The sequence below is a fragment of the Prionailurus bengalensis genome, chromosome D2 (assembly GCF_016509475.1).
Source record: "Prionailurus bengalensis isolate Pbe53 chromosome D2, Fcat_Pben_1.1_paternal_pri, whole genome shotgun sequence".
NCBI lineage: Eukaryota > Metazoa > Chordata > Mammalia > Carnivora > Felidae > Prionailurus > Prionailurus bengalensis.
The window spans coordinates 47,679,645-47,706,833 of record NC_057351.1 but is presented as its reverse complement, the minus strand read 5'-3'; the positions used below and the strand labels follow the sequence as shown (position 1 = coordinate 47,706,833).

The window sequence follows — 27,189 nt, the reverse complement described above, 5'->3', positions numbered from 1 at the left end:
CTGGCCAGAATTCCCTTGCCTCTGTCCTCCATCTTGCTTGAGTTGGTAGGGAGGTCTGGGACACCTCTCACTCTTCCCCACCTTCCCCAGGCCCATCCCACAGTCGCCTCCTCCAGCCAGCCCCTGGGATTGCTCAGGCCACTCAGATCTCACTCTTGAGTACCTGCAGCCTGCATTTTAAATTCATCAAGCTCCTGTCCTGGCTTATTTTGCTATCCTGTGTAACGAGCATTTGGAAAACTATCTCCCTCAGCACCAGGCACAGAGCCAGAGTTAAGCAGAAAGCAAAGGATATGCTCTATGGAATCCCTCATCCCCTAAAACCCCAGGAGACTAGGTAGAGCAGCTGCAGAGGAGATAACGGTGCTCTGTGCCTGGACGCTTTGCACCGAGGGGGGGCAGCAAAAGTTTGATGAGTGAATGAATGGAGGCATGGACGAAAGCAGGCGTGGATGGGACAGGAGGCACTGTGGACAGTTCTCAAGGGCAGCGGCCAGTCTCTTTCATAGGGGAGATGCCGTAGGGAGAGCATCGGTGTAGGTACCTGTTTCCGTCCTGGTTCCACAAAGCTGCCCCCTCAGAGCTGCCCTGGGTTCATTGATTTGCTGCCCAGGAGGTGTCTAGAGGCCTCATGAGACCACAATATGAAGGGGCTTTGCAGAGGGGGGCAAGGCCAGAGCGAGTGCCAGTGGGGATGCTGTCTCCTGGTCTGCAGGATGGAGAACCTGTTCATCAACCGCTTCATGCACATGTTCCAGTCTTCCTGGAGCGACTTTGCCGACTTCGAGAAAATCTTCGTCAAGATCAGCAACACTATTTCGGGTGAGTGTGCCTTTGGGGTCTCTCGTGGTGCTGGGGAGACTTGCCTGGGAACTGGAAAGGGCTGTCCCGCCCCGCTCCTACAGGCTGGGCACCCGTGCCCCGGGTCCCGCGTTCACTGGCCTTCACCCTCCTGCCCAGAGGTTTCTCCTCCTTTGGACACTCAAGACTGATCACCCTCACCCTCGCTTCATCAAGTCTCAGAAATATCAGAGCTTTGTGTTTACACGAATCGGCCATTTGTGGCACTTCTGAGCAGAGTAAAGGCAGAACGGAGCTTGTGTTTTAAGGATTTGCATGAAAGCGACTTTGGGTTCCCTTGGAGTAGGATGTGTTTGGTGAAGCAATAGCATTGTACTTGCCAGGGATAGCACGGAAGGAAAACACGGCAACAGAAACATAAGGAAATGGGAATGATGGGTGAGGGACGGGTACTGAAGTAAGCACCAGGTGAAAACTGCCTTTGTGGACTCCTCCCCAAGACTCCCCCGCCTCTGCTCCCCTCCATCCCCCTCCGTCTCCCTCCATCCGGGGTGGAAGGCCTTGAGTCCCTTTTTCCCCAGAGGCACAATGTTGTACAGCAGATCTCTAGAACATATCCATCTTGCTTAACTAAAATGTTACACTCACTGATCCGTATCTCCCCACTTCCCGTCCCCGGCCCCAGCAGCCACCAGCCCACTCCTTGATTTTATGGGCTTGACTGTGTTAGACAGCACATGTGAGTGGAATCGTGTGATATTTGTCTTTCTGTGACCGGCTGATCTCACTCAGCATAATGTCATCTCCACGTTCACCCACGACGTTCATCTCATATTGCAGAATATCCTTCTTCTTCTTAAGGCTGAATGCTATCTCATCATATGTATACAACACACTTGCTTTATCTGTCCCTCTGTAAATGGACACTTAGGTTGTTTCCGCATCTTGGCTATTATGAAGTGTGCTGCGGTGACCATGGGAGTGCGGATTTCGCTTCCAGATCCTGATTTTAATTCTTTGGGATAAATACTCAGAAGCAGGATCATTGGATCCTACAGAAGTTCTATTTTTAATTTTTTGTGAAGCCACCCTACTGTTTGCCACATCGGCCAAGCATTTTGCATTCCCACCAACCCATGCACAAGGGTTCCAGGTTCCCCGTGTCCTCACCAACACCTGTTGTCTTTTGTTTTTATAACAGCCATCCTGTCAGGTGTGAGGCAATATCTCATTGTTCTGAAACGCATTTCCCTGATGATTAGTGACATCGGGCATCTCTTCATATACCTGCCATTTATTTGCATGTCTTCTATGGAGAAATGTCTGTTCAAGTCCTTTGCCCATTTGTTAATCAGGTTATCAGGGTTTTTTGCTGTGGAGTTGTAGGAGTTCTTTACTGATTTTGGAGATGATGCGTTATCAGATGTGCAGTTTGCAAGTGTCTTGTATTCTGCAGGTTGTTTTTTCACTCTGTGGACTGTTTCCTTTGCCGTGCAGAAGGTTTTTAATTTGACATGATCCCATTTGCCCATTTTTGGTTTTGTTCTTGAGAAAGGGATTCCTCGGAACCTTCTGAGCCGCGAAGGGCAGCTCAGGGATGACAAGGTGGTGCCATGGCCTGACCCGGTGGCCAAGCAGTTGGGCACAGCAAGCAGAGTTCCAGGTTGACCAGCTGTGCAGCAAACACCTGGGAGAAGGGACCCAGCAGCGACTCTGGCCCAACCAGCCAGGGTCGGGAGGGCTGCAGCCTGGGTTGCCCCCACTCGGAGCTCAGGCAGGGCCACGATCTTCTCCCCCATAGAGCGAGTCATGAAGCACTGGCAGGAAGACCTCATGTTTGGCTACCAGTTCCTGAATGGCTGCAACCCGGTGATGATCCAGCGCTGTACAAAGCTGCCCGAGAAGTTCCCTGTGACCACGGAGATGGTGGAGTGCAGCCTGGAGAGGAACCTCACCTTGGAGCAGGAGATCGAGGTAGGACCGGGTTGTTTGGTGATGCTGGCCAGGGCCAGCTCAAGTGGCCAGGTCACCCTCTGTCAAGCGGAAACCGCTTTCTGCTGGCCAGTGCTCGCCAGCCCACAGGCCACGATCTCCGGGCTTGTCTGCCGGGCCCATGGCGAAATCGGCTGCCCTCGGGGAAGCGATCTCTTCCCTTCCCTGGGCATTTATGGAAACTCTGGTGACTAGTGCCGGAGGAGGGATTGAGGAGGATACTTCTCAATGCTCAGGGGCTGGGAATGTATCCATATTTTCAACATCGATATCACTAACGGAAAGAACTCCCTCTGAGCAGGAGGTCAGTTGTGGGCCAGGCTTTGTGAGAGATGCTTTACACACACGGTCATCAAATTGTCACCCACCTTGCAAAGGTGAGGAAACTGGAGGAAGAAGCAAACCTTGTATCAGAACAGAAAAAAAAGGGAGAAAATGGATGGAATTTTTAACTTTCAAATTAGAAATGTTAGTGTCTCCTGGTTCTGCCCTCACCCTCTCCCCAGCCCTCCTCTTGGCTCACCTGCAGGGACTTAAGAGACAGGAATGGCCCTTGCTCTCCAGTCACTTGACCTCTTCCACCAGATCCAGGATAGCGGGGCCCTCGACACCTGTCCCCCCAGGTGTCTAGGTGGCATTCTGCTTCCGGTCACCATGTCTTGTTTGCTCAGCTTGCCTTGGGGCCCAGCTAGAGAGGGATGGTCTGTGCCATCTGTGGACAGACCTGTCAGCCCCACATCCTGCCTACCTGACTCTGGAGCCACCTGCCAGGCTCACATCCCTTGGGAGTCCCACGCCCCATGGCAGGTGGTCCCAACCCCCTCGCCCTGACCCTGCCCTGGCCCCAGGACACTACCTGGTCACATGGACAGCTGACAAGGACAACACATGCCCCCACACAGGCACACACTCACACATGCATGCACACAGAGCAGTATTCTTTTGTAGACTTAATTTCTGGATAGATTTATATTGCTTCAGGGGCTATAGGTTTCACAATTCAAATCAGAGAATCAAAGAACCTTGAAAGCCACAGAATCCTAGAACTGGAAGGGACTTAGTAGCTCTCTGGCAGGGGAACAGCTTCTGCCTGGGAGTCCTTGCCACCTCCGGAGGTCGGGGTGGGGGGAGGGGGGGGCGGTGGCTTTCTTTGTCAGAATGGTCATCTTTCCTGTGAGTGATGGTCTTGAGGTTTAGCTGTGGTTTTGGTCATGAAGCAATAATCTAATAGCCGCCACTGACTAGAGTCTTACACACCATCCGTCTCATTCACACACACCTGCCATCTGTTACACACACACTATCCCATCTCTTACACACACATCTCTCATCTCCTATGGCACAATTCCTCATTTCCTGAGTCAGTCCTTAGGGCCAGAAAAATGGAATACGAGGACCAAAAAGAGAGGACAGGGACACCAGACAGACAAAACACCAATGTCTACTACAGAATCCCAGAACATCAGAACTAAGAGATAGGATTTTCCCCCTCACTTTTCAGAAGGATGAAACTGAGGCCCAGAGAGATGAGGTGGGAAAAATAACAGAGAAATGCCCCAGGCACAGGCCCAAATCCCAGGCCTCTCGGTTACCGGGCCTGGGTTCCCAGGGCCTCCTGTTAGCCTGGCATCATCATCTTAACCAACCAGAGTCTTCTCAAGATTTGATCGGCAGCCACTCCTTCTGTGCAGTACTTATGATGGTCCTCAAACTCCGTCCCCCCCACCCCTGTCCCACATGCACTGTGGACAGACTGCTCCGAGCTCATCACTGATGTCAGATGACGGCCATGGCCCTTAAGGAGGAAGGTGGAAGGAGGAAGGAGGAAGGTGGAGGTGGAAGGTCCTTAAGGGCCAGGCCCTTAGCTCCTTTCTGGTCTTTGGTCCCCCTCGGCGGGATTCCTGAAGCATGTGCTCGGTGGCCCAGCTGGCAGAGTTGTGGACACACATCTCACCTGAGCACCTGTGGACCCGACCTGCCACCGGTCCTCTACCCAAATTCTTCAAGCTCTTGACTGAGCGGGCCCCAGCTTTGTGAAAGGAACCCTCACAGCACTCAGGTTGGGCCCCCTCTAGAAGATCCAAGTGCATTCCGCAAAAGGTGGCTTTCTCCCTTCCCCAAATCCCAGGCACGTTCAATTTTTTTTTTTTGAAGTATAATAACCACAGAAAAGAGGGGCGCCTGGGTGGTTTGGTCGGTTAAGCATCCGACTTCGGCTCAGGTCATGACCTCACAGTTCCTGAGTTTGAGCCCCACATCAGACTCTGCGCTGACGGTGAGGAACCTACTCGAGATCCTCTCTCTCCCCCTTTCTCTCTCTGCTCCTCCCCCACTTGCACTCTCTCTCTCTCAAAATAAACAAACTTAAAACTTTTTTTTTTAATAACCACAGCAAAGAGTAGCAATCAGGAGTGTCAGCAAGCTCGATGCATTTTTACCAAGTGACCCCAGCATGCCACCAGCCTCAGACCAGGATACAGAACACCCTACCCAGGAACACAGACCCCCTCCTGCCCCTGTAGGCTCTCCCCTGACCCTGAAGAGCCCACCCTCCCCCAAACCCTGAGGACCTCCTTGGACCCTGCAGTCCCTGCCTCTGCAGACCCCGCCCCCCTGCCCCTTCAGCCCTGCCCCCCCCCCCAGCAGAGCTTCCACCCCTGCAGACCTGCCCCTGTCTCTCCTCCAGACGCTCAACTTTGCCTAGTTGTGAACACCATGTAAATGGAGTCCTGCAGCGTCATTCTTTGGAATTTATGTTCTCTTGTGTACTTTATCTGCACTCTCTCTTTCTTATCAACCTGCCGCTGTGGGTTTCAACATCTTTCACGAGGGTCTAGAAGCCTCCAGTTACAACAAATGCAGCATCCACCACTGCCATTCCCTCACATCCCCAGAAAACCACCGCAACCTCTGAAAGCTCTTGATGTGCATCAGCCTCGAGTCAGGGGCCAACACTATCAATTCTGAACTCCATTCAGATGCTGGGGCCTCGAAAGTGCCTCTCCCTTCCTTAGGCCTAATTCTCGGCTCCGTCCCTGGCCGAGACTGATGTGGACATATTTCCCTTTGCCTCCCACAGCAGGGGAACATTTTCATCGTGGACTTTGAGCTGCTGGATGGCATCGATGCCAACAAAACGGACCCCTGCACTCTGCAGTTCCTGGCAGCGCCCATCTGCTTGCTGTACAAGAATCTGGCCAACAAGATTGTCCCCATTGCCATCCAGGTAGGCGGCCCACCCTGCTCCCTTCCCGGACGGCTCTGCCCTCGGCAGTCAGGGCCTGGGGAGGAGTTTTCTAGGTGTCCACCGGAACCTCCAGGAGGAAGAGGCCACTCTGCTTCTCATCTCCTCAGGAGGGTGCCAAGAGCTGAGGCCTCTGCCAGGTGGACAAGAAAAGCCAGAACTTAGGGCTCCCTGCCAGCCACGGGGAGGGCTGTCCGTGAGGAGCAAAAAGGGCTTCCCTCCCCCAAGATACACTGGACATCTTCCTGCAGAGCCAGGTCCTCCGCTGAGGACATACCCTGGAATAACACACTACACCCCGCCCCCACTCCCAGCATCCTGGGAGTTGGGCGGGGGACACGAGTCCAAACACCAGAAGGGGCCAGGCAGAGGAGGCTGCAGGATGAGCTGGAGATTTAGGCCACAAGGGGGCATCATGGAGGCTGGCCTCACGAACCAGCCCAGTCCTGCGATGCTGCCTTCTAGTGTCCACGGGTTGTTCTCTACCAAGGAGGAAGGAGAAGGAGAGAGGAGCAGTCTGGGGAGAAGAGGCAGGGGCAGAGTGTCACCTCTCCCATTCCCGGCTGCCCTCTGCTTCCTCAGAGCACCAGGCACATTGTGGCCACTGGTATTCAGACAGCAGGAAAGAACCCCCACCCAGGACGACACAGATGTAGGTCTGTGGAGGGGGACTGCTGCACAGGGGCCCCCATGGGGAACAGGTGGACAGGCACTCAGCAAACTTTACTTTGAGCCAGCTGTGAACCGGGCATTGAGTGCTGCGGGTGTAATCACAGATGGTTTTGCCAGGTGCTCACCATGTGACAAGACTGTCCCAAAGGTGACACCGTCCACAATCCCTTACCTTCAATTCTGAAATCTAAAAAGTTCTAAAACTGCTAGGTTTTTCAAAAATTTGCAGCAAATTCATTGGCAGCAAAACTTGCTCTGAACCGAAAGGAGAGACTGTTTAGAAGCTTTGCCTCATTCGATGTGACAGGCGGGTGTAGCACTACCGAAATACGTGTGTTTGATTGTGAAATATTACAGGGCAGGGGAGAGAGGTGTCACATAATGAAGTACATGCACTGCCAAAATCCTAAAAATTCTGGATTCTGAAACACTTGGCCGTCAGGGTTTCAGAGCAGGCCCCGCCTCTGTTCACGTAGTCGTCATTACAACTCCAAGGGCGGGGATCACTGCTGTGGATCATATTCAGCAGATGAGAAAACAGACGCAGGCCCACACAGTCCGTACAGCCGGTATTCACGCCAGGCCATCTGGCTCCAGAGTTCGCGCTCCCATCTCCTGGTCTCAGGAGCACATCTTCCCCCAGAAGGATTCCCAGCCTATCAGAGAGAAGCCCTGTGCTTCAGAAACTGAAGGGACAGGCAATGCAAGAGAAGCAAACAGAGCTAGGAGACCAAGGAGAGGAGCCATTGACCACGGGCGGGCACCTTGGAAGCAGCCTGTCCTCCAGAGACTTCTTGGAGGGGCCTGGAGTCAGGGGCCTGGCTTCAGTCCCAGCTCTGCCACTTGTTAGCAGGTGTGGGACCCTGGGCAAGTCACAGTGTTCCTGAATCTCTTCCCTCTACCGAAAACGCAATCTTTGCAAACTGTAAAGAACCACGAAAATGAAAGCAAGTAAATCCAAAATCTGGTTCTTCAAAAGGTCGAAGAAAATAAATCACCCTGTCATGAAGCTAATGAAAAGGGGGGGGGGGAGAGCAAAAATATACAATATTAGGAATAAGAAGACATGATCGCAAGAGTCCTTTTTTTTTTTTTTTTAAGAGTAATAGCATGGCAACAAATTTGAAGAAGCTGAAAGGGATGGGTAAAAACCTGGCAAAGTATAAATTATTAGAAGAAACTGTAGAAAACAGGCCAGTATCCGTGTAAGCAGTTGGGAAGCTGACCAAATGTCTAGACTGGTGAAAGGCCCATGTGGTGAGCAGCTGAGCTCCAGCTAGCCTGTAAACAGCACACATTTCCAGGGCTCTTTTCAAGTATTTCAGCTCCTGAATTCATTCTCTGAAACTGGCATAACTTTCATGCTGAAACCCAAAACAGTCAGGCTCCAAAAAAGCTGAACAGAAGACCAATCCAAGTTACAAAGACAGATTTTAAAGGAAATCCAAATACGACATTAGCAAAGTGAATGTAGCAGTGTCATGAATGACTAATGGGTCATAACCCAGCTAGGTTTATTCCTAGATGTTTCAATAGCAAGAAAACACAATAAGGCTTCTGACTGTATCAAGTGACTCCAACAGGGAACTCAGTAGCATTTAGCAGCCCCAACTAGTAAATATTAAAATGTGCCAGAAGCAATCTATTTCCCTGCGATAGAGATAGGAAATCTCATTCAAAAATGGTAAGCCTAAAGCCATTTCTGTTAAAATCATAAGAATGCTGATGTCACCACTGTCACTCAACATGGTCCTAGAGGTCCTGGAATCTGCGACAAAGAAGAAAATAATCAATGTGAGAAAAAGAGAGAGAGAGAGAAAAAACTATCTTTTGGTAATGATGTGATGGTGGACCTGGAAAACCTAAGACTCTCATTTGTCAAAAAGTTATTAGAATTAACACGTGGATTTAGCAATGCGTCTGGATACATATGCTCCTCAAAAGCACCAATTGCGTTTTGCCTGCTAACAATACAATATGATACCATATAAAGAAAAACTGTAACATCATTTTAAAGGCTGTAAAATGAAATCTTCACACGTGCTTTCTTTCATATTGAACAAGAGAAGTTTATGTCAGTCCTACCAAACGTAATCATATAAATCTAATGCACTTCCAATTAAATTTTCAATCAGGCTTTCTTTCTTTCTTTCTTTCTTTCTTTCTCTCTTTCTTTTTTTGGGGGGGGTGAGAGGGAGATGTGAAAACCAAATAGAAGAAATTAAAGATACATATGGAAAAAGAAGTGTCCAAGGATAGCCAACAATTCTTTGAAAACGAAAAAACAAGAAGGGCTTTCCTTGCTTGGTATTAAGGAATACCATAAGGTCCCTGTTCAAGGCAGGTGCTATGCATAACAGACAGAGTGGGGGGAACGGTATATAAAGAGGCCAGAAATAAGGCCAATACATAAGAATTTAAAGCATGACAATGGTGGTTTCTCAGTAAAAAGGGATAGAATTTCAGTGGTACTATCACAACTGTCTTCGCATAAGGAAAAGATTAAATTGGACCCATATGTCATACTAGTTACAGAAATAAATTTCAGATGAAGTAAAGATTAAAATGGAAAAATAAAAGAGAATTTAGGAGAACAATGTATAATGTGGATGCTAAGGAGACTCCTTAAAGTAGAAACAGGAAACCCAGAAGTTATAAAGGAAAAGACAGGCATATTTGATGTGTAAAAAAGACATATGAATATCTATAATGTACACATAGTTGCTTCAAATTGACAAGGAAAAGGCAAATATCCCAATAGAAAAATGGGCAGAGAAAAGGAATAGACAATTGGAAGAAGAGGCGACATATGGAAAAATCAGCATATGGAAGAATCCCCCCCATGTCACTAGTAGTTAAGGAAATGGAAATTAATTACAATGAGACACTACTTCTGACTCATTAGGTTGGAACCAAAAACCAGTGATAACACCCAACCTCTAGCAGGGACAGCGCCCCCCCCCCCCCCCCCCCCCACTGGCCATGAGTCACTGAAGTCCGGGGCACGTTCACTCTCTAATCACAGGCAGGCCTGGGCAGCTCAAAGTCAGTACCTGGGCCTTCACGGGAGCAGGTCCTGCAGCACTTGTGAGGTGCGCCTCTTTGAGGTTCTGGGCTGCAATGGGTGGTCAGAGGGTCCGAGGGAGGGGCCGGCATGGCCAGGGGGGTAGGAGGAGCTCAGGGCTGTGCAGTTCACTGAGCGGGTGTGTCCCAGCTGAAGGAGCCCACAGTAGGGCCTGCCTGTCCCTAGCACAGCCATTCCCGGCCCAGTCAGTAGAAATGAAGGCACTCACGGTAAGGACGCACGTGTGAGGGCATCACAAGGCATTGTTCCTGGAGGGAAAACAAACTTGAAGACAATCTGAAGGCAGTGGAAGATCGATTGAATGAAATCGTGTATGTCCAGACGACAAAATGTGATGCCACCTTTGCAAGGAAGGAATTGGACGTATGGCAGCTGACCTGAGGGGCTTCCACAATGAGTAACTAAGCAGAAAAGCAAGACACAGGGCAGAGATCATCTCATATACAGAACCTGAATGCAGGACGCGGCGTACCATACACACGACAGGACCAGCACTTGTGTCCTGTGGGGACACGTGGGAAAGTGCAGAAGGGAACACTGGGATGGACTGGTTGGGGCACAAGTGAGCAAAAGAAAGAAGAGAAAGACATTCATTGTAACAGTGTCCAATTTACAGAAAGCTGAACAGACAAATATGCACCGAAGCCAAGAAGCTCGATGATGGGGGGATTTTTTTATTATGTTGTTCCGAAGTGACTGCAATTATTTTTTATCAGTAAGTTTCTAATCATAAACAAAAAGCGACTTTGTGAACCAAAAAACAAACTTAAAAAACAAAACCAACAAGGTGTTCGGGACACGTTCAGGCCACAGTGTCACTGAGCCTGGGCAGGAGGGGGGAAGATAGAAGAATGGGTAGGAGGGGGATGCCCAAATCAGCGCGGCCATTGAGGCCAGTGTAAGAGTTCAAGGGGAAAGCATGTGAGAGTCTGGATTAGGCAGTACAGCGGAGAGAAAGGCTGAAGGCAGTGCCTGAGAAGGAACAGAGCACGGGTCCCAACCCAGCTCAGCTCTTTATCCACTGTGTGACCTGGAAGAAGTGCACAACCATTCTGAGCCTCAGTTTCCCCTTATGTAACATGGCAAGGAATACCTGACTTGCAGGGTGTTGGTATTATTTTCATGTTGAAATGATATTTTAGACATATTGGGTAAAATAAAATTACATCATTAGAAGAAACTTCACCTCAGTTTTTTTTTTTTTTTTACTTTTATTACTGTGGCCGCCTGAAAAATTTAAATTCCACGTGTGACTCACATTGTATTTCGACTAGATAGCACTATTTTCAAAGGAGAGACAGGGAAATTACCTTCCAAAATACTTAGCGTGACCTTGAGGAGTCCAGCAGGTTTGGCCCCTCCCCACGGTCTCAGCAGCTGTCCTCCTGGGTCAGTCTGAGGTAGCCACACCGTCTCTGAAGAGCCCAAGGCCCAGCCCAGCCCCAGCCCTGGCCCGCAGTTCCAGCAGCCCGAATGCTGCTCCCTCCACTCCGGAAAATGCCTTCTTATCCCAGGAAGGCTAGGCCTCATCTCAAAGAGGAGGCAATAACAGAGCTCACGTGACATCACACTGTCAAGGCCTGAAGCTGTGCAGGCTGGTGGCTGTCATGGGCAAAGCTGGGGTCCAAGGATTGGTGGGCAGGGAGGGCTGAACATAGGGTGACTTCAGCAGAGGCGTCAGTGGCCAGATCATGGAGTTTGGGGGTTTTTCTTTTCTGGCTTTAAGAGGTGACTGAGTGTTTTCAAAGAGGAGATTGACATAACAGGATTTGCATTTTAGGAAAAAAACCGGCACCCTGGCCCCACCTTGGAGGTGAAACTGGAAAGGCAAGCCTGGTCTCTCCTATAGGAGGCAACTGGCTGCGGGTCTGGGCTCAAGAGACTGTGACCTAGGCCACTGCATCCTGAGCGCCCGAGAGCCCTGGGAACTGGAGGCGCTCATCAAGGGCAAGAAGGGAAGTCAGGAACACTGGCCAGAGCCTGGGGAACAGCAGCCTTTAAGGGAAGAAAAGAGGAAAGTGTGGGCCATGGAAAAGCAGCAGTCAGAGCAGTGGGTGGAAACCAGGAGGGAGCAAGCCGACAAGGGAGGCGAGAGAGATGAAGGCAGGAGTAGAAACGCCAGCCGCCAACCTGCTCCTTGCTGGTGTTTTTAGCCATGTTGTTCACGTGCTGTAACTCTGGGAGGTAAGCAGTGTTGCAGATGAAGGAACCAGAGCTTGGAGAGGCTCAGGAAGGTGTCCAGCGTCCTAGTTAGTGATGTCGCTGGGGTGGGAAATGCAAACCCTGGACCCTCTGCCCTCCTCCGTGAGCCTCTTGTGACTCAGAGACCACTGTTGTAAGGCACTTGGATTCTTCTGGGGTTTCCTGAGAAGCCAGGCTCTCCTGTAAGCTATGTAGAATAAAACATTGCCATGTATTCTCTTTCTTTAATGTATCAGCTCAACCAAGTCCCGGGGGATGAAAACCCGATTTTTCTGCCTTCGGATGCAAAATATGACTGGCTTTTGGCCAAAATCTGGGTGCGCTCCAGTGACTTCCACGTCCACCAGACCATCACCCACCTTCTGCGCACACATCTGGTGTCTGAGGTTTTTGGCATTGCCATGTACCGCCAGCTGCCCGCTGTGCACCCCATTTTCAAGGTACGGCAAGCTACGGCCTCAGCCGGTGGAGGAGGGCGTTGGGATATGGGGGTGGACAGAGGGAGGGAGGTGGGGCACTGGCACCCCCACAGGACTGTGGCTGGGAGTAGCCAGCAGACACGGGCCCCTGGAGAGATGCTCAGGGGGCAGTGCTACAGCTCTGAGCCTACGGGCTCCTGAGCACATGAAGCCCGGGCCTGGCCTGGGAGCAGAGTTGGAAGAGGCAAATGAGGTCAGTGTGACCCTTGTCTGATCCTAGGCGGTAGCCCTGCCCTTCTCTCTTCCTGAATCCTCCTGGCACTGACTGCTGGGGTGATGCAGGCCCTAAAGACCTCTCTGGGCCCCTTTCCCCATCCGTAAAGCAGAGCAAATAATACATCTGCCTCCTTGGATTATTGTCAGAGTCAAAATAGTTAACAAATTCAGGGAGCTTGAAACAGTGCCTAGCACATAGTTAAGCTTTGTACACGTGTTCACTATTCCCATTTTTACCGTCATCACGTCACTAAGCATGGAAGCTGCACCCCCCCACCCCACCCCCGCCCCCGGCCTCCAGCAGCTACTCAGCAGTGAAGATCAGCATGGCCACCCTCACTTCCTCCCTCGGCCCTAGCATCACCCCTCCTCAGTGGACGGGGGTGCGGGATGCCGAGAGGGCTCTGGGGGCACCTGGGAAGTGTAGACCTGGTCAGGAGGCCTGGGGGACCTTCTCCGAGGCCTTCTCCTTGCTCCTCCCTCCCCCAGCTGCTGGTGGCGCACGTGCGGTTCACCATCGCCATCAACACCAAGGCCCGCGAGCAGCTCATCTGCGAGTACGGCCTCTTCGACAAGGTGAGCACCTCCTACCCACCTCCTGCAGGACCCCACTTCTCCACGCCTCCAAGCCCACACCAGATTTCCTCTCGGGAGACGGGCCCCTCGGCACCACGACGGCGGTGGATGCCTGGGAAGGGTGGGAGGCTGGAGGAGGCGCTCAGAGGGAAGGCGCCCCGGGTCCTCTGGCCAGTCTCTGGCCCCTTCCACACCAGGGACCTCTCCTCTCCCGAAGGCACTGCCTGCTTGTCACTTCTTCTGCTGCCCGGCTGGTGTGGCCCGTCGCCTCCTCCCGCTGCTCCGCCATCCTCTGGCTTGCGGTGTAGATCCTGCCTCCTGGCACCCACTGCTGCCCTCCTGCTCTGCCGCCCTCACTGAGCACCACCGCCCACCCTCTGCGCTTCTGGGCAGAAGCTCCCTCCCCTCCCTCCCCATCCTTCACCTGGCCCATTCCGACCCCCTGTGGCCTTCCCAAGCCTGGACCCTCCTGGCAGCCTTCACCACTGCCCTTCTTCCTCTTCCTCCTCCTGTTAGTGAGGCAGCCAGGTCACCAGTAAGCCTCAGCCATCGTTTGGGTTACAAATGACAAAACCCAAGTCAAAGCAGCTGAAGCTGGAAAAGAAGTGTACTATCTCAAAACCCTGAACAATAGTGAGGTGAGGGAGCCTCCGACCCCTCCCAAAATGAACCCAGGCACTCAAATGGCCCCAGGGGACAAGCACACTGGAGGCACTCTACCACTCTTTAAAAACTGTGTTGGCCTCATTCTCCCAGCCAGGCTCTGCAGACAGACATGGGCGGGGTAATGGGACCTCATCACAGGGAGCTCTAGGCTCTCATGTTCCCATATGGTGACCATCACCCCCCATCCAAATAGTCCAGGGAGCAACTCTGAACAGTCCGGCTTGGGTCAAATGACCTGTGGCCCAATGTGTGGCACCCCAGTACCCGAGTCCTCCTTGAAGCTTCTGGGGCCTGACTGTTCAGCCACCATGAGTGCCTACATCTCAGCAGCTGGGATGAAGACCGGCATTCCTCCCTGGGCCTCTCTCCAGCCTTCACCTAAGCACACAACAGGCCCTCGAAAGACCTGTGTGGGTCCTGGCGGCTGGTATATGGCCCTCTCTTCACCCCAGGGCAGCCTGTGCTCAGAACCAGAGCAGGCCCCGCCCTCCCACAGCTTCCCTTCCACCCCCGGTCTCTGCACACTCCCCTCCACTGCAGCCCCTTGCATGAGATCGGGCAGATGTGCATTTCTAGAACCGCCTCTTTGGGCTGCCCTTGGCATTCTCGGAGCTAAGCATCCCTCCTACCCCACCTCCTAAACCCACAGGATGTGGGCTTGCCCCTCCATGTGCCTGGTCTCCCAGTGCCCGCTCATGGTTTCTTACGGTGAGCCCTGGGCAAGAAGGAAGAGGGGCGACTGACCTCAGCTCACAGCACTCTCTTCCCTCCCACTCAAGGCCAACGCCACAGGGGGTGGTGGACACGTGCAGATGGTGCAGAGGGCCATGCAGGACCTGACCTACACCTCCCTGTGCTTCCCCGAGGCCATCAAAGCTCGGGGAATGGACAGCACAGAAGACATTCCCTACTACTTCTACCGGGACGATGGGCTCCTGGTGTGGGAGGCCATCAATACGTGAGTGCACGCTGGGGCTGTAGGACCCACTCTGAGCGGGGTGTCCTGGAGGAGAAGAGGACCAGGGCATTGACAACTCAGCGGGCCAGTGGATGGCTCTATTGTCAGGGCACTGATAGAGGAAGGAAGGTATGTGGGTGGGGGTGGGGGTGAGTGACCTGAGCCTGGACATTAAGGAATAAGTCACAGGGCCACCAGTGTAGCCCTGCCCTTGAGCTCAGGAACCCAGCCCTGCAAACCCTGGCCAAGTCACCCACTCCTAGCTGGGCCCTCCTCCTGAGCCAGGTTCACGGCCGAGGTGGTAGGCATCTACTACAAGAGTGACCAGGTGGTGGCAGAGGACCAGGAGCTGCAGGACTTTGTGAAGGACGTTTATGTGTATGGCATGCGGGGCAAGAAGACCTCAGGTACAGACCACCCCCAGCTCTCCTTCTAGCTGTCTCTTCTGCTCTTTCCTCACCTCTGACTTTCCTCGGGCAATCATGGCCCATGACATCCATCTTAGCACTTGGTGCTGGGGCCAGAGCCCCCAAGGGAGCCCTGCCCACCAATATGTCTTATGGGGACATCTCAGGGACTCTCTGCAGCCACTGAAACCAGGGTCAGAAACATCAGGAACACTGGGCCAACCCTTACAGTGTCTTGTCCATGCCTGGGCCCCTCAAGCCCTTGTGTGGGGGTGCTCAGGTCCTGGGATAGGGTTGGGGGGAGGGTGCCTGTGGGTCATCAGTCCCTCCCCAGCCAGCCTCTGACTCTGCCTTAGGCTTCCCCAAGTCCATCAAGACCAGAGAGAAGCTTTCGGAGTACCTGACAGTAGTGATCTTCACAGCCTCCGCCCAGCATGCAGCAGTGAACTTTGGCCAGGTAGGCAAAGGCAGGATGAGTCCTCTGGGCAGGAAATTGCCAGAGTCACCTTGGCCGCTCCTAAAGGGCCCAGGCAGGGCCGCCTCTCTTCCTAGTCTTCTGGGGCTGATCTCCAGCAGCCTCGGGGCCAGAAACTACGCGTTCCCTAAGTGTATTCTCCCCACTAAGCCAAGGGTGCCAGCCGGAGTGGGGAACCGTGGCCCAGTCCTGCTGGAGCAGGAGGAGATGGAGGAGGGTGGGAGGCACCTGGGCAGTTGCTCTGTCGGGCAGGTAGGGGCATGGCCAGCCGCAGATGGGTGGAGGCTGGCTGAGGAGGCACCCCCATGTGTCTGTGGCTGTCCCTACAGTATGACTGGTGCTCCTGGATCCCCAATGCCCCCCCAACCATGCGGGCCCCACCGCCAACAACCAAGGGTGTGGTCACCATTGAGCAGATCGTGGATACGCTGCCAGACCGTGGCCGCTCCTGCTGGCACCTGGGCGCAGTGTGGGCACTAAGCCAGTTCCAAGACAACGAGGTGAGCACTGGATGCCATTCTGCCCCTTCTAGGGGCAGGTCACCCAGAGTTAACCCATTTCTCCCTCTCTGGGCTTTGTGATTAAGGGCTTAGGCTGGACGCCTGCTCTCAGGGAGTCCTGACTTCCAGGGCTGGGGGTACGCAGGGGGTTCTTAGGTCTGCACCAGGTTGGAGCTCAGGGTGAGGGAGGGACAGGAGAGCACAGGCACTCTGCTCCACTGGTGACTCCCCGGAGGTAACGACTAAGAAGTTTCTGGGTATCCTTCCAGACATTCCCACGCACATACATCTTATTTAACCTAATGTCAAAGCTGGGTTTCTCAGTATCTCAAACACAACCCCATGGCATTTGCTCAGTGTTTCACAGAATGACTACCACTCCAACCACCCCCAGGCCTGTGGGCATTTTAGGGGGCATTTAGGTTGCTCTGGGGACTTTGCAAATGTGTTGGTCCCTCACTAACATCTTTTTTTTGTATATGTGTCTTTGCACACATGTTTAGCAGGGCCACAGGATGTGTTCCTGGTAGAGGAATTTCTGGGTCAAAAAACGTTGAGATTGATCTGCCTTCCACAAACTAAGTCTAAAATCCCACCCTTTTCAGCCCTGGGTATGAAACTTTCCAATTTTAACAATCCAATAATTTTTTTTTTAATATGTCTAGTTTTAGTTTGCAGTCACCGCGTGAGTATACAAATGAGCACAGCCCCCCAACAGGGTGTGGCCATGGCTCTCCTGGGCTGGAAAGGCTAGTGCTAACCCCTGTGCCCCTGCTGCCCGGAGCCCAGATGGGAAGGCAGGGATGCTACACAGGAACAGGGCCAAGCAGGACTGCACAGCCACATTCCCAGCACAGCTGGGACCACTGACAGCGTCCGCATTCACCTGCCGCCATTACAAGCTGTTGTGGCCACCCTGCAGCACGGCAGTTATTTTGCCCATTCATCTGAAGACCCCAGCCCAGGAGCATTCTTGGGGTACTCTCAGCAGGGGGGCAGGTGGTGAGGGGGAAATGAGCAGGTGCTCCCTTGCTGACTTTCCAAGGGATCATCTCTGGGGGTGACACAAGCAAGGCCTGTCAGTTTACACGCCCTTGTCAAAGAGTAACCTGTCTGTGTCTGGGCCCTTAGCTATTCCTGGGCATGTACCCAGAAGAGCATTTCATCGAGAAGCCTGTAAAAGAGGCCATGGCCCGATTCCGCAAGAACCTTGCTGCCATCGTCAGCGTGATTGCTGAGCGCAACAAGAACAAGAAGCTGCCATATTACTACTTGTCTCCAGACCGGATTCCCAATAGCGTGGCCATCTAAGTGGCCACCCGGGCCAGTCTCACTTGAAGACGGCCGACTACCCGCGACCGGGCTCAGCAGCCAGACTCCAGCCTGCCCAGGTGGGCAGGCACACTGGGCGGCCCTGGGGCAGAACTGCTGGCAGCCTGCTCTTCTGAGGCTGCCAGGATTCCTGGCAATTCCACCCTCAGGCCCCAGGCTGACTGGCTTCAAACCGAAGGCTGCCCAGGTTGGGCCACGTTCAGCCTAAGCTTTGGTGCATTTTCCAGTTTGTTCCCTAGTTTTCAGTGAATCCCATACTTTGATCAATGTGGATACACTGCAGGGACGCGTCCTACACAGAGCAGGACTGTGTAGCTTCCTGCCTACGCCTAGCTCAGTGCTTGCACGCCACTCAGCAACAGCAAGTCAGGACAACTGATAGATGTTCGTTCTTACTGGGAGACATGGAATGATTATTTTCTGTTCTATTTATGCTTGGTCCAATTTCTTGCATATAGTAGGTACCCAGATGAATCCTTGTTGAATGAATTAAGAATTGGCTGTCATAAAAATAAAGGAGTTCATTTAAAATAGGTGTCCTTCCGTGTATTATGTTCCAGTCACCCCCAAACAGCTCACATCCCCTTGCCCCACAGAAAAAGCCACAATCACTGTGATTCCATCTAGGCAAGAGCTTCCCCCTCAAACCCCATCTGGATAGAAGGTGGTTCCCCCTCTTCTTTTCCCAGAAACTCCTGAATTTTCTTCAGAATACATCTCAAATGTCATCCAGTCTGGGGAGGCATCTTTGCCCACAGCTCATCTATCTCCCAGGCCGTTGTCTAAACTTCTGTTGTCATCCTCCACGTGGTCTCTCCCTTGGACCCAGAGCCCCTGGAGGACCAGGACCCCACCCACCTTCCTTGTGTGCCCCAGGGCTGGTTCCTCATTTTCCTCCTGCAAGGCACCTGACATGTTCTAGGCACTCTCTTGGAAGCTGGGGGATGTTTTCTCCAACAAGAGAGGACTCAAAATGACTTTTAAAATGCATTTCTTGGGGCGTCTGGGTGGCTAAGTATCTGGTGCTTGATTTTGGCTTGGGTCATGATCTCACATTTGGGGAGATTGAGCCCCGTGTCGGGCTCTGCACTGACAGTGCAGAGCCTGCTTGGGATCCTCTCTCTCTGCCCCTCTCTCTCTCTCAAAATAAAGAAATAAACTTAAAATAAAATTAAAAAATTAAAATAAAAGAAAATATAAAATGAATTTCTTTCCCCACACCCAAGAAGCAGAACCAGCCCTGAGTTTGGGCATGGTGATCCATTGTGTCGTCCTCCTACACACAGACCCAACCTATAACCCCCAGCCCCTGGCTTCAGAATCACCAACAGGGTCTCCAGAGTTCCTGGAAATGTGCTGGGCCAGAAGCTCAATGTCTAAGTAAAAGGTTCCACCAGGGCCAATATAGCAAAGGAGAAGGCATGCATGTGCTCCTGAAACCACAAGACCCTCTAAGGAAACTTGACCATTGGGATGGGTACCAGAGTGAGGCCCAGACCCCAAACTCCCTTCCATCCCTCTGAGAACTGTCCACACTGTGAGTGACCTTGGTGATGGACTTCATAAACTATGGTTGTGGTAAAGGCACTCACTCGGCTCCATGTCCAACACACCAACCTTTAGAATCAGCAAGGCCACGTGAGCAAAGGAAGGGAGAGGAAGGGTGATGCAGGTCCAACCCTCTGGGGGGCAGGGGACAGGGAAGGAAGGACTGGGTAGAATGGGCTCCAGACTGCAGGGCACCTCCATGAAAGCCTCGCTCAAGCTAATGTGGAGTCCTCAAGCAAAAGTGGCCCATTATAGAAATCTTGCATCAGGCAGGAATGACAAAAATGGTCTTGACACGAATGAAGGTCACAATAGATCCAAAGGTGTGGCAGCTGGAGCTGTCAGTGAAATATGTTCTCTGCACCTGGCCCTGCCAGTTCCCCTGCAGCTGGATATTCAGTAGCACCACTCCAGTGCTGCCACAGGGGCGTTTCGGGAAGCCCCACTTCTGTGCAAACCTCCGGCGGACCCCTAAGCGAGCAGGCAGGGGGCAAACTGCAGACAGCTCAATGGAGGATGAAACAACTATCGTGAGATCTGGGCTTTTAATTTTTTTAAGTTTATTTATTTTGAGAGAGAGAGAGAGAGCACACATGAATGTGGGGTAGGGACAGAAGGAGAAGGAGAGAGACTTCCAAGTGGGCTCTGTGCTGACACAGTACAGAGCCTGATGCGGGACTTGAACTCACAAACCGTGAGATCATGACCTGAGCCAAAATAAGAGTCGGTCGCCTAATTGACTGAGCCACCCAGGCGCCCCAAGATTTGGGCTTTTAAACAGTTTTCCATTTAAGCTCAACCAAGTTAACTGCTTGCTTAAAAAAAAAATCCTTTTCAGAGGAATATAAGGGAACTCAGAATCTCTAAAAAAAGAACATTCGCATTAGCCAGAGCACAATCCAAAATTATTCAACAAAGAATTAGGAAAATGTGATCTACTCTCAGGGAAAAGACAACTGACAGAAACTGACATATAATGACACAGATGTTGAACTTAATAGAGAATAATTTCAACGAAGATTTTATACCTATGCTCTGTGGGTTACAGGAAATATGTTACCAATTCATGAAAGGATAGGAAATCTCAGCAAAGAAGTACACATTGTAAAAGAGAATGGAGGAGGAGGAGGGGAAGAGGAGAAGACTGGGAAGAGGAGGAAAAAGAATCATCAGATGGAAATTCTAGATAGAACTGAAAAATATCTGGAAAAAATAACTAATATAGCAGAACAGAGCAAAGAGTGACTTGAAGACAGATCAATAGAAATGATCCAATCTGAAGCAAAAAGAGAATGTGTTTACATGAACAGATCCGCAGAGATCTATGGGACGATATCAAAAGGTTTAACAGGAGTACCTAATGGCTCTGTTGGTTAAGCGTCCTACTTCAGCTCAGGTCATGATCTCACGGTTTGTGAGTTCAAGCTCCGTGTTGGGCTCTGTGCTGACAGCTCAGATCCTGGAGCCTGCTTCAGATTCTGTGTCTCCTCTCTCTCTGCCCCTACCCTCCTCATGCTCTGTCTCTCTGTGTCGCAAAAATAAGTAAGTGTTAAAAAAAAAAAAAAAAGGTTTAACATACATCTAATTGGAGTCCCAGAAGGAGAGGGAAGGTGAAAGACTATGGAGCAGAACAAGTATTTGAAGAAATAAAAGCCAAAAATTTCCCAAGTTTGGTGAGAGAACAATTTATGGCTCCAAGAAGCTCAAAACTAAGCAGAATACATACAAAGAAACCCATACCTGAGGAATCAAACTCCTCAAAAGGAGAGATTAAAGAGATACCTTGAAAGCAGTAACAGGTGACATACAATGAAACAATGATTTGAATTACAAATGACTTTTCATCAGAGACTAGGGGGGCCAGGGGTACCTGGGTGGCTCAGTGAGCTAAGCGTCTGACTTCAGCTTAGGTCATGATCTCATGGTTCATGGGTTAGAGCCCTGCATCAGGCTCTGTGCTGACAGCTCAGAGCCTGGATCCTGCTTCAGATTCTGTGTCTCCCTCTTTCTCTTCCCCTCCCCCACTCACGCTCTCTCTCAAAAAAAATGAATAAACATTAAAAAATATTTTTAAAAATTTGTAGAAACTGTGGGGGCCAGAAGACAACAAAACAACATTTTTTTTTAAGTAGGCTCTATGCCCAGTGCAGAGCCCAAGGTAGGGCTCAAACTGACAACTGTGAGATCAAGACCTGAACTAAGATCAAGAGTCGGACGCTTAACCGACTGAGACACCCAGGTGCCCCTGAGACAACATTTTTTAGCGCTAAAAGGGGGCGCCTGGTGACTCGGTCTCTTAAGCAACCAACTCTTGGTTTTGACTCAGGTCATGATCTCATGGTTCATAAATTCAAGCCCTGCCTTGGGCTCTGTGTGGACAATGCAGAGCATGCTTGGGATTCTCTCTCTCTCCCCTCTCTCTCGCCCCTACCCCGCTCATGCTCTTTCTCTCAAAATAAATAAATCTAAAAAAAAAAAAAAGCGTAAAGCACTGAAAGAAAACAATCACCAACACCGAATTCTCAGATATGTTCCTCAAGTATAAAAATGAAATAAAGAAATTTTCAAGGAAAATAAAGAGAATCTACTGCCAGCAGATCTACACTACAAGAAATGCTCTCATGGAAACTCAGATCTTCAGGAAGGATGGGAGAGTGTCAGATATGGCAAATATTTGGTAAATTTAAGAGACTTTCCCCCCCTTCCTTCAACATATATGATTATTTAAAGCAAATGTTATAGCATTGTCATGTGGCATTTATAATGCATGTAAGCACAATATGAAGATAGCATAAAAGGCAATGGATATTAATGGACTTTTTCAGCCACATGTTTCTACATCTTATATCAAATGGCCAAATATTAATTCTAAGTAGTTTGTGAAATTTTAAGTAGTAGATTATAATCCCTAAGCAACCACTAAAAATAATGTAAAGAGTATAGTGAAAAACCAAGAGAGGACTTAAAATGGAATTGTGAAAATATATAAATAATTTAAAAGAAAGCAGAAAAAGAGGAACAGAGAAACAAAAACAGAACGGACTGGGCACCTGGGTGGCTCAGTCAGTTGAGCCTCAAACTTTGGCTCAGGTCATGATCTCACAGCTCGTGAGTTCGAGTCCCGCGTTGGGCTCTGTGCTGACAGCTCAGAGCCTGGAGCCTGCTTCGGATTCTGTGTCTCCCTCTCTCTCTGCCCCTAACCCACTCATATTCTGTCTCTGTCTCTCTCAAAAATAAATAGACGTTAAAAAAAAATTAAAAAACAGAAAGGACAAAAAAATCAAATAATAAAATAGTAGACACAACTTAGTAATTACATCAAATGTTTATAGACTAAAAACTCCAACTAAGAGGCAGAGATTAGCATAATAATTTTAAAAGTCAATATCCAACAACATGCAATATAAAAGATACACACTTTAAATCCATAGCAGTGTCAAGCACATGTTTTCCTGTAAAATATTTTAGGTTTGGTAGACCACATACAATCTGTTGCTTTTTTTTTTTTTACATTTATTTATTTTTGAGAGACAGAGAGAGACACAGCACTAGTCAGGGAGGGATAGAGAGAGAGGGAGACACAGAATCCGAAGCAGGCTCCAGGCTCTGAGCCATCAGCACAGAGCCTGACACAGGGCTCGAACTCACGAACGGTGAGATCATGACCTGAGCAGAAGTCAGAGGCTTAACTGACTGAGCCACCCAGGTGCCCCCAATCTGCTGCATTTTTTTAAAACAACTTTTTTTTTTCAGTTTTTTTTAAACCACCTTTTAAAATTGTAAAACACATTCCTAGCTCAAGAAGCCTTACAAAAATAGGCCATGGGCTGGATTTGGTCAGTGGACTATAGTCTGCCTCCCCTTACACAAAGAGATAGACAGGAATGGCAAATAAACACATGACAAGAGGCACATAAAAAGATGTTCAACATCATTAGTCATTGGGAAAATGCAAATTAAAGCCACAAATGCAAATTAAAACCACAATGCAACTACACATCTATGAGAACAGTAAAATTCTTGTATTTTAGGTTAGTGACGGACAACACCAAATGTTGGACCAAGGATGTGAAGTAATTGGAACCCTCACACCTTGCTGGTGGGGATGTAAAATGGTACACCTGCTTCAAAAAAACGTTTGTTCCTTCTAAAACTAACATATTTCTATCCTCTCTGAACTAGCATTTCATGCCTAGGTATTTACTCAAAAGAAATGAAAACATATGTCCACAAAAATAATCTTACTATTCTACTCATAATAGCCCAAAACTGGAAACAGCACAAGTCTCCAACTATATTTATACAATGGAACATTATGCAGCATAAAACAGGAATGTGCTGATACAGGAGCATAGATGAAACTCAAAAACATTGTGCTGACATAAAGAACCCTTACACAAAAGTATAAACTATGCAACTCCATTAAAATTAAAATTCAATTCCAGGACAAGCTAAACCCCAAATATCAGCACAATGTTTGCTTTAGAGGGTATGGGAACAGGGGTGAACAGGAAAGGGGCATCAGAATTTTCAGGATTGAGATAATGTTCCACATTTTGATACAGAACATCTGGTTTTGGATTATACAGATGCATACATCTGGCATGCATGCCAAAACTCATCAGATGGTACACGTAAGATTTATACATTTCACTGTATGTAAATTTTTCCTCCGAACAAAAAGAACCATAAACAAATGTTGAATTCTAGTTAACAAAAGGCAAACTGAAGTAAGTGAAGTATACTTCTGGCTGCAGTTTACTCTGAAATGCATTAAAAAAGTAAGCTGATGGAAGAACAGCATGATTAATAGATGGAAATATGTTATAAAGCATATATAGCCAAATGTTAACTGTAGAATCTAAAGTATATGAATTCTATGCAACACTAAGGTATATGAATACTATGCAATTATTTAAAATTTTATATTAAAAAAGTTTCAGAGGCACCTGGGTGGCTCAGTCGGTTAAGTGGCCACCTCTTGATTTCAACTCACGTCACCATCTCACAGTTCGTGGGATCGAGCCCCACGTGGGGCTCTGTGCTGAGCAGAGCCTGCTTAGGATTCTCTTTCTCCCTCTCCCTCTGCCCCTCTCTGGCTCAATCTCTCTCTCTCTCTCTCTCTCTCTCTCTCTCTCTCTCAAGATAAACATTTTTTTAATTTCATAATAAAATGTTTTAAAAATTCACAAACTGCATTTCTTTGCCAGTTATTTGAACTGAAGTTAATATTCTTTCATCATAAAAAGCACCTATAGGGGCGTCTGGGTGGCTCAGTCGGTTAAGCATCTGACTTTGGCTCAGGTCATGATTTCACAGCTCGTGAGTTCAAGCCCCACGTCGGGCTCTCTGCTGACAGCTCAGAACCTGGAGCCTGCTTCAGACTCTGTGTCTCCCTCTCTCTGCCCCTCACCCCACTCACGCTCGCTCTCTCTCTCTCTCAAAAATAAACATTAAAAATAAAATAAAATAAAAAGTACCTATGATTCAAGGGTGCCTGGTGGTTCAGTTGATTAAAGGTCTGACTCGATTTCTTTTGGCTCAGATCATGATCTCACAGTTCATGGGTTTGAGCCTCACATTGGGCGCTGCGCTGACAGTGCAGAGCCTGCTTGGGATTCTCTGTCTCCCTCTCTCTCTGCCCCTCCCCCTGCTCATTCTTTCTCTCAAAATAAATAAACTTAAAAAAAATTAAAAAAAAATTTTTTGAAGGCACCAAGCACCTATGATTCAATGTAAAATATACCAAAAAATCCAAGAGAAATGGCCAAGGCATGGAAATTCACATAAGCAGACATGCACAGTAAACAAAAGACGCTCAACCTCATTTATCTAAGAAATGCAAAGTAAAACATCAATGAGAGAAAAGGGAATGGCAATCATTTTAGTAACAATTAAAAAACTAACACCCACATGATACAATGTAAGGAAGGAAGACTAAGATTCTCACAGTGGGAAGGTAAGTGAATAATTTTGTGGAGGTCAGTTTTGCAACTTTTACCCCCTTTTCTACTTCTAGGAACTTATGTTCAGAACTGCACCCCCCCCACACAAGTGTACAAAGATAAATGTCATGGATGTGGATTTCAGCTTTGTTTCTAAGCTCAAAAGTCAAGTTAGCAACCTTAAAATCTCTGCCTAAATCCAGTTGTTAGGTGAAAAAAGCAAGATGTGAGGTGATGATTGCAGTAAGCAACATGCGTTTCCTATGTATTTCAGATACGTTAAAAGTATGTGATGCCTTGACTGCATGACTGTGGCCCAGAACCCCCTGCCTCCCAGTGCTATTCCTGCTCAAGGCCTTTCCCTGAGACAAGGGCTGTGTTTGATTTTCTGTTCTGGTTTCGTGTTTGTTTTTTACTGTGCCGACAGCTTTGATGGTTGTACGCCTCCCCTGGCCCCTCCCAGCCCCGGAATGTTTAATCAGACATCTTTCCCAAAGACAGGCCAGTCACCCCTGGTCATCTGGGAAGTTCTGTTTTAGCACCATGAGTCATGGATCCTCCTCTGACCAGCCTGACATCCCGAGTAACGAGGAAAAGTATGTCAATATGTAAATTAGCGGGCAAAGCTGTACCTCTGTGAGTTTATTTATGTAACAAGAGGCTGGCCTGCAAGGGGTTTGCCCTGACCAAGGATGCAAATGCTCCCTGGAAGTGTGCCTGCAGCCCCTCACACCCCCACTTTGTGGCTGGTGTTAAAGGGCAGAAAGGCCTGGGGACAGCATCATCAAGCCTGTGCACAACAAGGCATCTCTGCAACCGAACTCATCAAATTCAGTGGATCCCCCAAAGAAGAGAGGCTCCCCTCAGTGTCCCCCACCTCACATTCTCACAAAAGCAGATTCTTCTTTCAGCTCCACCCTCTTCACCCGGTGGTAGGGTCCCCTCCCTAAGGGCAAAAAAACAAACAAAATCCAAAAGGCAACCTTGCTATTCATGTACTTGACAACATTGCTCCCGACCCTGTAACATGAGACCACTTAATCAGACTACATGTTTGTGTGTTACCTCATATGGGAGACAAAGAAGTAAAAAATATATGAAAAACTATGCCATGTGGCACTCGGGGCTCAGTTCTTTGGGTACGAACCCAATTGAGTGGTGCTGGCACGAATAAAGTTGCTTCCTGGAAAGAAAAGCCTCAGTGTCAGGACTCTCTGGGTGAGAATCCTGCTACAACCCCTCCAGCCAATAGTTGAGCACTTTAGCTCAAGGGTCCTCCCGGCTCCCCCCTCTCCCACAAGCACGTACCTGTTCAGCTGTTACGTGGTCGTATCCTCCTCCAGAAGCCTCAACAGCTTCAGAAGACTGGCAAGGACACTTGGCCAAATATCCTCCTGCTTAGCTCCAAAGTCTCCTGGTAGGTACTACTGTACCCTTAACGGGTGGACGAATCCTCTGGGCTCACCTAGAGTACAGTATATACAGGCCAATCCTGGCCTGTTTTCATCTCATGCACACAGGTAAAGGCAGGGGCTATCCTCAGCGCTTACAGCCCTGTGAGCAGTTTGCAGTCTCGAGACCGGAGACAACACCACAACACAGGAAGCTCTGCTGGAGGCCGGGAGAGGCAGCTAGGCCAAACTATTGCCAGAGATCCTGCTGGTCCTCCCTGGGTCCCCTCCTCAGCTAGGCTGTGGCTCAGTAACTGTTTCAACAGATAAGGCCAGTAAGGCAATAATCTGTTCCAATGGTCCCACTAGCATACCCATCCTGAACTTGAATCTGGCTTCTCATAGGGAATGGAGTCCAAGTACAGCCTGGATGTTTGAAAGCAGCACACCTGTGTGAGCTACTTCGGTCTTCACTCCCATGCTTGCACCCCTGAAACCACCCTGTCCTCACCAACCACCAGTGTCTGGGGGAATCGTCCCCCCTTGCAGGGACAGGCTGAGGAAAACAGATACCTCCAGAGGTTGTGTGATTTTCTTTCCCAACGTGCAAGCCAGAGGAATGGGGAAAGGGGATCAGAACCACTGGAATGCCTGCCAGTGTTCCCAGGCTTTTTGCAGGAAAATACTTTCATGGCAAAAC

The 27,189-nt window shown here is 49.6% G+C and overlaps 1 protein-coding gene across 1 annotated transcript in view; it reads left to right on the top strand.

Moving 5' to 3' along the window:
* Positions 1 to 18,136, top strand: part of ALOX5 (arachidonate 5-lipoxygenase) — a 49,652-nt gene extending 31,516 nt beyond the window's left edge. The window contains exons 5-14 of the mRNA XM_043596874.1: positions 716 to 822; positions 2,603 to 2,775; positions 5,873 to 6,019; positions 12,233 to 12,436; positions 13,181 to 13,267; positions 14,713 to 14,891; positions 15,177 to 15,298; positions 15,655 to 15,755; positions 16,103 to 16,273; positions 17,405 to 18,136. Of these exons, the coding sequence (XP_043452809.1) occupies positions 716 to 822; positions 2,603 to 2,775; positions 5,873 to 6,019; positions 12,233 to 12,436; positions 13,181 to 13,267; positions 14,713 to 14,891; positions 15,177 to 15,298; positions 15,655 to 15,755; positions 16,103 to 16,273; positions 17,405 to 17,584 (1,471 nt within the window). The 3' untranslated portion in view covers positions 17,585 to 18,136. The remainder of the gene's footprint in view (positions 1 to 715; positions 823 to 2,602; positions 2,776 to 5,872; positions 6,020 to 12,232; positions 12,437 to 13,180; positions 13,268 to 14,712; positions 14,892 to 15,176; positions 15,299 to 15,654; positions 15,756 to 16,102; positions 16,274 to 17,404) is intronic.
* The last annotated feature ends 9,053 nt before the right edge of the window (positions 18,137 to 27,189 follow it).